Source organism: Mauremys reevesii, linkage group 5, assembly GCF_016161935.1.
Source record: "Mauremys reevesii isolate NIE-2019 linkage group 5, ASM1616193v1, whole genome shotgun sequence".
In the NCBI taxonomy this organism is placed as follows: Eukaryota; Metazoa; Chordata; order Testudines; family Geoemydidae; genus Mauremys; species Mauremys reevesii.
In genome coordinates, this window is record NC_052627.1 from 67226797 (window position 1) to 67240602 (window position 13806).

The 13806-nt window shown below is 36.7% G+C and overlaps 1 protein-coding gene across 12 annotated transcripts in view; it reads left to right on the top strand.

Moving 5' to 3' along the window:
- Positions 1–13806, top strand: part of TLL1 (tolloid like 1) — a 388529-nt gene that overhangs the window by 326443 nt on the left and 48280 nt on the right. For all 12 annotated transcript variants that reach the window (XM_039540242.1, XM_039540243.1, XM_039540241.1 and 9 more), the window contains 4 exons: positions 2970–3085; positions 9788–9890; positions 11624–11740; positions 12988–13133. In XM_039540242.1, the coding sequence (XP_039396176.1) occupies positions 2970–3085; positions 9788–9890; positions 11624–11740; positions 12988–13133 (482 nt within the window). The remainder of the gene's footprint in view (positions 1–2969; positions 3086–9787; positions 9891–11623; positions 11741–12987; positions 13134–13806) is intronic.

Genomic DNA, 13806 nt, shown 5'->3' on the forward strand with positions numbered 1-13806 from the left:
TCCATCCTTTTTGGAACCCCCTTTCAGGTAGTTGAAAGCAGCTATCAAATCCCCCCTCATTCTTCTCTTCTGCAGACTAAACAATCCAGTTCCCTCAGCCTCTCCTCGTAAATCATGTGCCCTAGCCCCCTAATCATTTTTGTTGCCATCCGCTAGACTCTTTCCCCTTTTTCTACATCTTTCTTCTAGTGTGAGGCCCAAAACTGGACACAGTACTCCAAAAGAGGCCTCACCAATGCCAAATAGAGGGGAATGATCACGTCCCTCGATCTGCTGGCAATGCCCCTACTTTTACAGCCCGAAATGCCATTAGCCTTCTTGGCAACAAGGGCACACTGTCGACTCATATCTTGCTTCTCGTCCTCTGTAACCCCTAGGTCCTTTTCTGCAGAACTGCTGCCTAGCCATTCAGTCCCTAGTCTGTAGCAGTGCATGGGATTCTTCCGTCCTAAGTGCAGGACTCTGCACTTGAGGTTCAACAAGGACATCAGATTTCTTTTGGCTCAATCCTCTAATTTGTCTAGGTCCCTCTGTATCCTATCCCTACCCTCCAGCATATCTACCACTCCTTCCAGTTTAGTGTCATCTGCAAACTTGCTGAGGGTGCAATCCACGCCATCCTCCAGATCTTTAATGAAGATATTGAACAAAACCGGCCCCAGGACTGACCCTTGCGGCACTCCGCTTGATACCGGCTGCTAACTAGACATGGAGCTGTTTATCACTAGCCATTGAGCTCAATGATTTAGCCAGCTTTCTATCCACCTTATAGAAGCAGGGGATACTACAGCAGTTCTGGATCTCTGGGAAATGCATCATTATTTGAAGATAGTTGTTTGTGTGGTTGTTATATGGTTTGGTAATTTAATATGAAAGATTATTTTTAAGCAAAGGCCTGGATTCTTCCATACCGATCTCTTGTACCTGTGGAAGAGGAGGAGACCCCCGTAGCTTCATCCTACCATGGGAGCACTCCTAACAGGATTAGGGTTTGCAGCTGGTGAGAGGATTTTGAGCAGTGTGTGGTTGTGGGGGGAACGGGTGGGAGATGCAGTATATATATTATCCTCCCATGGGCCTCATGGGTAATCTGCTGAAAAGGTGCTTAGTTACTATGGTGATGGGAGCCGTATACTTACCTAGGTTGACTGATATGAAAAGCAGCCCTATCTGCGTTACATACATCCTCTCCATGACATGTAAGAACACCACCTCCTCTCTTAAAGAGAGGTTCAGAATGAAGAAACTAATAGGAGAAGCCTTGGCATTGTAATCCCATCAAAACCACACTGGTGGGGAGGTGAAGGTGGTGGAGGAGCAAGAGCAGGGCTTCTGAAGATAGTGTGCAGTGCCTTTGGATCCAGTGAATTTCCTGAATTCCACACAGATCTCATGGGCAGAACCACGCTTCCATTCTGGTTCTGCTTCATTGCATTTGAAGCAATATTATTGTGTCCCGAGGCTTCTTTTAAACCTGTAGGCAAAGCTTTGGTTTCATATCAGTCAGCACTAGGGAAATCCAGTACAGCACTCTGCAATTTATTTGAAATTTCATTCATGCTGAGTTAAAATAAACTCTTGTTAATTATGGTAGAGAATTTTCTCTAAAAACATGACTTTCCTGGGTATGTAATTTTACATAATTGTCTGTAAATTAAAAGAGAGAGAGAGAGAGAGATTTTTAAAATAAAGGCAGTAAGAGATTTTTTTCTATTTGGTTCCTAAAGGACACAATATTATGCCACTTTGACCTTGAACATTTTTGATGGAATGAGAGTCCTTTTTTTTTCTCCTTTATCACAATCACTATTAAATCTTCAGAAGTCATGGTTAGTACTTTGAATAGAGTTTTTAAACCTGCTTTTACAATGCAGTTGTCAGATTAAATCTTGGACACATTTTAACAAGGCAGCATCTAACTTTATAGCTGCATTGTCTGTCTTCAAAATACAGTCTCCTCCTTTGTACCCTCTTATCTAAAGGTTTTTCCAGATCATTTATAATTCATTGAGATTTTGATGATACAGTGGTTCACCTGCTGGCAGCTGTAGCCCTGTAATTTAAAAGTATTGCAGATCTGATTACACTGTCAGTCACGGGCTAATATTCTCAAGTTCACATCTCTCCGATCACACCTACAAAATCAGTAGGTGAAACAACTTGTTGATTGAAGGTCACAAAGATGACTGACTAAGGTGTAGGAATCCTACTTGAATCAGCTTTAATGGTAGAGAATGGCAGCAGCTTGTGATGATATAGCTCAGTGGGAAGAAAGAATTATTAATCAGTAACCCAGCAGCTAGCAGCATGATTGACAGGTAAGCTAAAGGCTTTAGTAATATAGAATATCAACGTTTTTGGTATTATGGGTCTTTACATTTGTTTCTCTTTATTACTATCTCCACAAATCATTTTTTGTGCAAAAGATTTTGTTGAATTTAGGATTTAGGTTTCCTATTCTAATATGAATGAATGACATCAGTTCATATTCAGCCTTAATGCTGGACAATGTAAATGAAACTGCTGATTAATTTCTCGTATGTCAATCACTTAAGCACTGTGTTTTTCTTTTAGTTCTTCTCAGATAATTTGGGTATGGGTGTGGGTACTGCATGTAAATTCAGAAAGTTGTACAGAAATAAAGTTATATGTATAATTTTGCCATGTGATTGTCAGCTATGAAATTTTTAAAGACTCTTGCAATTTTGGTTATGTCAGCTGCACAGCACATAAGTGAAAGTATTTTTCTTTCCATGAACCCTATGTATAAAAACAAAATATATACCAGACTGGTTTAAATGATTGCTTTTGACTAAATCATAACATCACTAGACCACTTTTCATTCTGCCTCTGTACTGAATCAAATCAATTCTAAATAAATATTGTAAAGGAGACACTTCTTCCTGTGTGCCTTATATTTATAAGACACATGAATTTCTCTGTTTTTACCATCTTCTGTTTCTTTCAGCATGTGGAGAAACACTGCAAGAATCTACAGGCAACTTTTCCTCTCCAGGATTTCCAAATGGTTATCCTTCCTACACACACTGTATATGGCGAATCTCTGTTACCCCAGGGGAGAAGGTACTTAACCATTATTTCACCACCTCTGTCCCTCAAAATAAATACAAGCATTCCTTTTCTAAAAGATATTCTTCCCTGATTATTTAGCTTTTCTTTTTTACTTTTTAAAAAAGTTTGCATAATATCAGGAATCGATTCAGTCCCTTGAGCCAATATGTTACAGACTTTGAACTGTAGGCAATTGATTTGATTTTGGCCCATGTTATTAGATGCTAAGGTTGTTGCCATCTGATGGTTGTTTAAATGAAATAAGTTCATTGCTTTAGTCCACTTCTTAGTAGGTAGATGTTCATATCACAAAAACCCATCAAAACTTGCGTCCCCATTGATAGCCTCAGCCTAAAGGCAGAGGGGTTTAATGGGCATTGAGTTTCAAATACCTTCTCATCTGCATGGATGATCCTTCCAGGATGGGGCTGAGGCACACTGGTTGAGCAGCATGGGGAAACCCAGACTGACTGTGCGGCCTACCTAATACCAGCACTTATAATGCAGTCAGTGGGTTTATATTTGTAAAATGAATATAATACAATGGAAAGTAAGAAGAAGCTACAAGAGTTTTAAATGTATCATTGTAAGTGTTCTCTGGTGGTGTTCTAGTGGAGAATTTGTATACCTTGATTTCAGGAGTTTAAGTTTCATTGTGAAAGTTTGCATGATGCTGAAGCAGAGTCCAAGTTCTCAGCCTGGGTGTAAATTTTAGAAAAAAATTGATGGAGAAAATTATTGGGCTGGTATTAAGTAGGGGAAGGAAATGAGGCTTCCTTTTGCAAAGTTTTTGTGATATTGAAGGCACAAGCTGGCCCTTCTTTTCTAGGGCATTCCAGCTTTTACCATATTTTGTTCTCATTTATTTACTAGGATATTGAGCTCCCTCCAAGTAAACAGATTCAGTGGGATGAAAGGAGGTATGGAGAGTTTTCCCACAGACAAAATGTGCAGAAAAAAAGTACACAAGTACATTTCAAAGAGATGGAAAGGGTATTAGGAGAGCAATATAAAGCAAACTGATACAGCTTTGAAGAGAGAGCTATAAGAACTAAAAAGCAGCCTTCATACTAGAGTCAAAAAAACCCCAAATCCACCATACTCCGCCAGATATTGCATTCAGACCATGCCCTGCTCTCCCATTGCTTCTCTTAAAACAAAATTACTATATTCTTAGTTCTTTCAAGGTCTATGTCTCTGCAGCCTAATGAACATGTTTGTTTTCTGATACACTGATAGATCCCAGAGAGATGTGAGAGCTATTGCCATTGTTATGAACAAAAGCAAAGCCTTTTGGAATGTGTTAGTCCTACTGTTGTCAGGCACGTGAAACAGGATGAAAAATTAGCAGTCTCAAATGCTCGGAGGATGTTGGTGGCACTGCAGACTGGCAGGGAGTGGCAAATAAAACTAGCTAAATAGGAGAAGGTTTGCACAAAAGAAGCAAATAAATCTGGAGGGATCATTTTACATCCCCATTCCCTGCACTGCAACACAGTTAATGCTACCATAGCAAAAATGTAATGTCCTACATTCTTTTCTTTTCTCCAGTAAAATAAATAAATATATTTAAGTTTTAGGGTTTAATTGTTGCTGTTTTGTTTAACTTAGAAAGCGGTTCTTTCTGAGGTTTTCTAGGACATATGCAATTTCATATGAATGGCTCTAAGGACCTTAGGTATATTATATTTATAATGTTGTTGCAGAGCCCAAAGACCCCAACTAGGATTGGGGCCCATTATGCTAGACATTGTACAAACTCATAGCAAGAGAGAGAGCACCTGTCCTGAAGATCTTACAGTATAAGAAGATAAAAAACAGATGAAGGACAGAGAATGATTCCCTAAATATATTTTGATATGACATATAGTATTTATCAGTCTCAACTCCATCCTGAGGCTCTGAAACAATATCCATTCATTTCTGTAGCAGCTGAGAGCAGAATATGCACATTTTGTATAAGTGTTCCATGTATTAAAATCAAAGGATTAATTTCTGCCTCATTTCACACTAAGTTATACGTTACTTGAAATAAATGGGAATACTTGTAGAGTAAGGTACTTAATGGGCAAGGGTTGGCAGAATCAGAGTCTAAGAATTAATTGACATACATGACACAATGCCTCAGAAACAGATATTTAGGTCCATTTAATCAAAAATATATGGATGATGGTAGAACATCAGTCTCTTTTTCCATTGCATTCCCTATGAAGGAACAATCGAGACATAATTATGTTTGTATTTTACTTCCTTTGCTTTTAAACACTGAAATAAATGGTACAATAATGTTAAGTGCCGTTTGTTTTGGGATTTTGCATTCATACTCATTTGCCCCTAAAATAAGATGGGACCTAATGATCGATTGAGATGTCTTAACTCCACTCTTCCTGGCTTCTCGTGCTCTGGTTTCTTTGGACTGAACAGTATATTGTTGCAACATAGTTTGGTGGGTGTTTTGGTGGGGTGTTACTTTTTCCCTACATTCATTCCAGAATCCACACTGACTTATGCTAACACAGATCCTCGATTAGGTCACTGGTGGTAGGAAATTAAGAGGGATGAGGTTGCAAGTGTGGTATTGGTAACAAACACTGCCATCTGAAGGGTGAATCCCTGCTTTCTGGCTCCGAGGATTTAGTTAGCATAGGGGGCTAAACTGTACCAAAGTTTTCTGGCCCTTTGAATAAGCAATATTAAATATTCTCTATTTTTCCTTTAGCCTTTATATGGATACTTAAATAGGACAACTAATCCTCAGCTATTACAAAAGCAATATTAAATTTAAAAAAATCCTTGCAGAAATGTATAGAATAGCTCTGTTTCCACAATGTATTTTGTTCTTTCTCATCCCAGCAAATAGGAGGTGTGATACATTATTCTATTTGAGGCTGCAATGGCATGACTGACTTTGCTTACGTAACCAATAATTTCTTAATTGTGCTAACAAATGTTTATTGATTGTCTTTCTCTGAAGACTTTCAGTCATCCTGTCCCCTTGAACTGTTGTTCTGCCTTGTCTCCAGCTCTCCAGATTTCTGCAGACTTGCAAAATGGAACCTTAAATATATTCATGTTGATTTCTGACCACAAATCATGCCATTTTTAGCTCAGTAGTTCAACAGCCATAAACCCTAATACAGTAGTATTGAAGGAATCCTGTAGAAATATTATAAGAAGCTATTGCTCTGATATGGTGTGTTTCCCATAACAAAGCTCTTTGTCATCTCATGTTAAAGTTCTTCATTATTTCTTCGAATTAGACATTTATAAATGCATCCTGGGTCTTTTCAACACTTACATATTACCTAATGGAAAGAGATTGTTAGAACTAGTTTTCCATTAAGACTATGTTTACTTTTATTTTTGAAGTTCATGGAAAGGCGATTCAACGTATAAAAAATAGATAGCTGAAGTATGAAAATATAGCTAAAATATTACCTACAACTTTATATCTTCCAGTGCAAATAATTAATGCATTTCTATAAAAAGATGTTAACTGCTAGTTTAATAAAGAAAAAATGTACAGCAGATTCAGGAACAATTGTGACTGATTTTAAAGTATTCAGTTCTGATCCCCAGGCTCAGGTTTTAAGCCTAGTATATAATTTGATTAATATTCCATCATTACAGATCTTAGCTTCTGAAATAACTACAGTAGAACCTCAGAGTTATGAACTGACAGGTCAACAACACAACTCATTTGGAACCAGAAGTACTCAATCAGGCAGCAGCAGCAGCAGCAAAAAAAAAAAAAAAAAAAAGAGAGGAAAGTACAGTACTGTGTTAAATGTAAACTACGAAAAAAATAAAGGGGAAGCAGCATTTTTCTTTTTCATAGTAAAGTTTCAAAGCTGTATTAAGTCAATGTTCAGTTGTAAACTTGTGAAATAACAACCGTAACTTTCTGTTCAGAGTTAGACATTTCAGAGTTATGAACAACCTCCATTCCCGAAGTGTTTGTAACTCTGAGATTCTATTGTATGATCCGGAATTCCTACAACTGTTCCTTTGTGAGACGATGAAATAAGACCTAAATGTTTTTTGTTTTCCAGTTTATCAAATTTATACTGAGAACATTAATTCTTTGCTTGCAGATTGAGGAATTTAATACTAGTTTCTGACTGTCCCATAGAGTAATGGGGAAGAGACACAAAGATCAAGTAAGGACTGGTCAGATTTGTTGCAGTCCCTGCACGTAAAGGGATGCAGGTCTGTTTTCAAGATGCTTTCCACAGAGTTTATAATATCCTTAAGTGGATGGGGAGCAGGCAGAAGCGTGCTCTGTTTTCCCCCTCCACCCCAAACTGCCAGCCAGCGAAGCTGGACAGCTGCACAAAGCACTGCTGCACTCATTAAGGGGCCATGGCAGTTCATGTTCCCTGTAGCACACCAGGGAGCTCTGGGAAAGTGTTTCTGATGCTTACCCTGGTGCTCTCAACCATCCCTGTGCAGGGCTGCGTTAAAGGCACAATCTAGCCATTAAAAGATGGCTAGATTGTGCACCAGTGCATTTAGCCTTGATTTTGTTTAATCCCATTGTTTCATTTTCTTGGGGAGGTTTACCTAGTGTTTTAAATGAGTGTCTGTCTAACCTTTTTCCCAATACTGCCTAACTTTTAAGTTGGGCTATCCAAAATAAGAAAGAAACCAATTTTTCTTTACTTGAAACTTCTTTCCTTTTCTTGGTATACAATTGCTCTCAGTCACTTATATTTAAGCTGTATATTAGTTTGCCTACAATATCTAATTGTTTATCTTCTATTACAAGATCAAGTTGCCTGGGAAAGATTGTGATTTGTGGATAAATACTGTATTGGATGTTCCTTAAAAAGGGACATACAGTACCCCTTGAAGCAATGAAAATAAACCTTTAAGTAACTATTCGGGTCCATTGCTCAGATTAAAATGGTTTTTTTTTCTCATCACAGTTGGAGTAAGAGAGATTCCCTGACAGTTTTAAATGACAAATGCAGCTGGTACATGGCTGCCATGGGAATATATTGTAGTAGTGTGAAATTTAAATTAGTGCACAATAGCAAATGTTTCCTCTCTAACAGCATATTTAAAATGTGAGTACCCAGTATTAAAGTCACATGATACATGCAAAAATGGTCTGTAGTGCAGGGTCTGTAATGACGTTTTCTGTTGTAGTGCAAGTATGCTTCGGATCAGTCATTTTATTGAATATTTTTGGTAACGCACAGTGAGGAATTGTTTTAAAAAGACTTTTCATCTCTTAAACAAAATGCAGTTGCAAGAAAATAAAGTGGGCTGCTTTCCCCATTGCCCATTGGGTCCAATTTTACCCTTATTTACATGTGTGTAACCCCCCCTGAAATCATGAAGAGTTAACCATATGAAGTGGGTGCAGAACTGTTTCCCGGGTTAATCTGAATGTTCAGAATCAAACTTCCTACATTAAAAAAAGGAATAAGGGGAAAGAAGGAAAATCAAAGCTAATGAAAGCCTATGAATTCTAGAAACTATTTTACAGACTAAACTTGCAATGAGTGAGGCTTTATCATCTTCTTATGCTGACCTTCTCTTAAATCTGACCTGGTTGTAAGAATCATTGTTACGTGATGGTGCTCTTGCCTTTATCCCCCTTACAAAGTACGTTAATTTCAGGATACAAAAATAAGATCTAAGTGAAACCAAAATGTATTAACTTTGACCTTAGCAATGGATTACAGTAATATTTCTCCCAATGCTTTACATATTTACAGCCATTATTTCACAGCAGTGCCACCACTACAAGAGAGAGATACTTCGCTTCACATAGAGTAGGCCAGATTGCTAAGGCAGTGCTAGTGAGCTAGGAAACAACCTATGGCCATTGTGAATGTGTGGCCTCAATTAACTCTATTTCAGTTGAAAAGCTACAAGTTATGATAATGTAGGGTATAATAATTCTGGAGAAAATGGGATGCTCTGATGCATTATTCTGAATGTTCCTCCAGTAGTGCTTGTGTCATTAACTAAAAAAAAATGTGTGTGTATTTATGGATGTACTCAGTTCTTTTCAGCGCGAGTCAGTAACTGCAAGTTCTAAAGTTTCATGTATACACCAAATTCTGATATTGCTAAGTGAAACTCTGTTATAAATGTATTTAGGTTTTGTTCGAAAAGTGACAGTGTATCCAATTTTTTTTTAAATGGTGTTGTGTTCATCACAAGTCATGTCATCACGCTGAATGCACACCTCATAGTTTTCGAATGTAGAGCAAGTTCTCAAAGTAGTAAGGGAAAGAGAATTGTGGTGATTTTATGTCCATAAATGACATTTATACCCAGGGATGTTATAAATGACCCAAAGTCCTATTCACTGAATGGAACAGGGCTTGGGATGAAGTAATATCCAGTAATGTAATGTGATGATGTTAGAACAACATTTTACTGTATTGTCACTTTCACATTTGGATTTCTTAGTAAAAACACTCTGGAAACTGTTAAGCTAAAGTGGTCAACCTTAAGCTTGCCAGTTTACCTTACACAAAGATACATCAGTACCTGTGGTATTCTCTTATACTTAGTATAGTAAATAACTTGGATACTGCCAAAGGAGTAGCTATTTAACTATCTAGGCAATTGGCGAGACTTTAAGGGTGATCACTATGACTTCGGTTTCACAGCATATTGGTTGGGTTGGCTATATTCTAGTGCTAACTACAACCAAGTTAATTATATGGCATGCTATTCTACTCTGCATTGCAGATTGTTTTAAACTTTACTACAATGGATCTGTACAAGAGCAGTCTCTGCTGGTATGACTATATTGAAGTAAGAGATGGCTACTGGAGAAAATCACCTCTGCTTGGTATGAAACCATTTCCCCACTCCGCTGTTGTTGAATGTATAGTTTGCATACAGAAATTGAACTCCTTGTTTTCTATTAACAATGACTTTGCAAGTCTTTGAAAAACTGCAAAATGCTCAGGAAATATAAATAAATAAAATAAATAAAAATTCCCCCTTCAGAAAACAAACAAATACAAACAAAAAAGGAAATAAACTTTTATCTCAGTGGAGCAAGAGGTTATTAAGCAGATGCTTGAAACTGAGCATGACAAATGACTATGTGTGTACTTAAAATCACCTCTGCTTGCAGTATTTCTGTGTTTTAAATATCTAGGTTGCTATAGATTTGATGATAGAACTTTAGGAATAATTTTTTGAGTAAGTAATCAGTGGTGCATGTCCTACCAGTGTGCATAATTGGTAACTGACTTGCTGTGACTAGAACATGAGCTGTAAAGTTCTACTCATCAGCTTTGTCTCTGTAGTTTTTCTAGTGTGGTTATGAGAGGAGAACTTTCAGTTTGAGTAATGGACATTCAACACACTAATATCTTCTTGCAAGTCAATAATGCAGCCCATAAGACACCCCTTTCATTAAAAAGATAGAGGTGTAGCTGGGAAGATTTGAAACTCCATCATGCCATGCTCAGGCCGTGGCATGCTGGGACATGTGGTGTGTACTGCATGCACATCCTTTTTAAAGAAAAGGATTGGCATGGGTACTACTTGCTTCAGGTTGTATTTCAGTAGAATGTAGGCAAACAACAACAGAGTTGTTAAACTGGAAAAAAACGGAGATTATATATTTTTGGCCTTTTTAACTAATAAAATTTAGGCCAAAGCTGTTCTGTGGAATTTGAGAAATATATTGAATGCTACCACAAATACAGTAGTGGTATTCATGTCCATGTGATAAAGTGCAGATCCATATGATAAATTATATATATTATGCATCTTTGTCCAGCATACTTGCAGTCTACCCGCTAATCCCATCTACTTCAAAAAGCTGTCATTTTTAAATGTAGAAAAAATATATATATTGAGAACATGACCATTTTTTCTCTCACAAAATTGGAATTCTTCCTCGATTTTTGCTGATATTATTCCAGTATGAGGTCCAGGATGCATAATGCTCAATTCTAGATCAGTGAAAGGTTTGAAGTATGATATCATTTGACCCATTGTGGTTAGAAAGAGGAACATCCTCTTGCCTCCCAATCCCTCTGAGACTTTTACATGTGGTCTCATAGTACTAAAGGAGCCTGGGAATTGTGAAAAATAGCACCAACAAAATTATAATAAAATCTCTCTATCTGTCTACAATGTATTTTAAAGCATTTTTATTGAATTTAAATGTTCATGGTTGGAAATTGGGGGGGAGGGTGCGTCAGGCAACGGGGGGGTCAGACAATAATTATTTAATGATAGTAGCTGTTGAGAATTAATAAGTAAAAGATTTAGAACCATTAAACGCTGTCAACATCATTTGTCAAAATATACAAAGTAAATATTATTAAATCAAACTCTAAGAAGTTCTCAAGGAACATTTTTTCTTACTTTGCCTTTCTGTACATATCTATTATTATCAACGGAAATATTTTTGTTGATTTGTGTGTATGGTGAAATCAGCATTTATTGATAAAAATCAAATCCTTCCAAGCCTGTTTATAAAGATAAACCCACATATAAGTTCTTGTAGGATTTGGTCCTGAAAGATTACATAAAGTACGCTTATTCATTGCTTGTTTTTAGGTAGGTTCTGTGGTGACAAACTACCAGAAGTACTCACATCTACAGACAGCAGAATGTGGATAGAGTTCCGTAGCAGCAGCAATTGGGTAGGAAAAGGTTTTGCAGCAGTTTATGAAGGCAAGTCACTGTGAATATTAAAGATGACTTAATCATATGGATAACAATTAGCAAGAAACACATTAATATCTTGACAAGTGTGGGCTCCGATAAATTATGAAGTTAAATGAACTTCATCTGAAATTAGTTTAATACTTTTTAAGAAAACAGTTTGGTTGTTTTGGTATGGGCCATCAACTTCATAGATGTATAACTTTGAAATTGCCAATATGATCTCATTACAGACATCATCCTTTCCAATAACATCAGTAATGGTGATCATAAGTATATCATGCACATTTTTAAAGTCTTAATTAAATGGTAGTTGGAAACTCTCTTAAACTTTCTCAATAGATGTTGAGATTTATTCTTTAGCACTTACCTACATTTCTGCACAGAACTTACCAAACATAGGGAAATTTCCATTTTTTTTTAGTTCAGGTGTGTTGAGTCCATTTTGTTAATGACACCTTGGAAATTTAATGTGGCTATCTCTTTCTCATGGGAAGTTTTAGGAGCGGGGAGTTTTGCACATTTCTTGTTGGATGTCTTGTTGAAGAGAAAACACATTTCGTGTTTTGTTCTATACTTTTAGTTCTATGCTTCCCCACCTTCCTTCACAAAATCTGGTTCTGTTCTTGCATGTTCTGTAGTTTAAGTAAATGAGAACATTAATAGACATCTTCTTGAAATACAGTGAAGCCCAGTTTAACACTGTTTGGTAGAAAAGAGTGCAATATAAATGGAGCCCACAGATGTTTAGTATATGAGGGTAGGCCCCAATCCTGAAAACACTTATGCATTTAAGTAACCTTACTCATGTGAGTTGTTTCACTGAACTCAAAATGTTTGTGTTTCTAGGTGCAGACCGTAGTTTGTAGGTAAAGATTCATAGATGTAGAGGATGAAGTTTGTCTCAATATTCTGTTTTACTGAGGCTAATAAGCTACATATGGACATGGCTATTGATGAGAAATGTATGTTACATAACCCTAAAAGCATATAAAAAAGTGATATTATTTTGTGACAATTTTAATGCCTTTTAAGCAGTCACAAATCATAAATATCCGTGATTCCAGAGTCTTCTCCAGTGTTAAAGGTACTGCATTATTAAAACAACCAAGCTTGATTTCAGTAATTTGACCTTTTTAAAGTGTGTACATTTTTTGTTGTATAATTTCATCACCACACAAAATATGTTGACTCAAGAAGAGGGGAAAATGTCAGTCCTGAAAATATACTTAGATTGAGTTTTATGCTTTCATCAGCAATCTGTGGAGGTGAGATCCACAAAAATGAAGGCCAGATCCAGTCTCCTAATTATCCTGATGACTACAGACCAATGAAGGAATGTGTGTGGAAAATAACAGTGTCAGAGAACTACAATGTCGGATTAACCTTTCAGGCATTTGAGGTAAAGCCATTTAACTGATTCAGCAAACCAACTAGTGGATAACTGACAGTGCCATTTAAGGGAATCCTCATTAAACCAATGAAGAAACAAAGAATTCTCTCCTCTTCCCTCCTCCCCTCCTAAAAAAAAAAAATAAAGTCTACTGCTGAAGTTTACTTTCCTTGGGACCTTTCCTGTTGCAGAAATTTTCAAGAAGATTAAAGGGGTTTTACGTTATCTGTGCTATTTGAATTGGAATGTTTTAAATACTGACAATAGTTTCTTTTGACAAATGCATAATCCTGTTTCGCAAGACTGCTTTAGGATTCTATTAAATAACAGAGCTGTTATTTCTTTTCTCAATCTAATTGTTAAAAAAAGGAATGCCTTTCTGGAAAGAAAGCACTATTTTCTGTTTTTATTATGCAGAAACAAGTACTGTATTTTTTAAAAAGCCAAATTCTTAAAATGGTTTAAAAGCCCATATTTAACATTATAGTGGATCTCCATAAACATTTTTATTGAATGGTACAGGCCAGCAAACTTGTCCCTAACACGGGCAATTGATATTTCATACAACCCATTATACATACTATAAGTGCTGGTTTCAAGTTCACAGCTAAGTTTAGTAATACTTGTTCTGTCTACTCTTTTTGTTTAAATATTTCAGTAGCATATGAATTTAGGAACCATG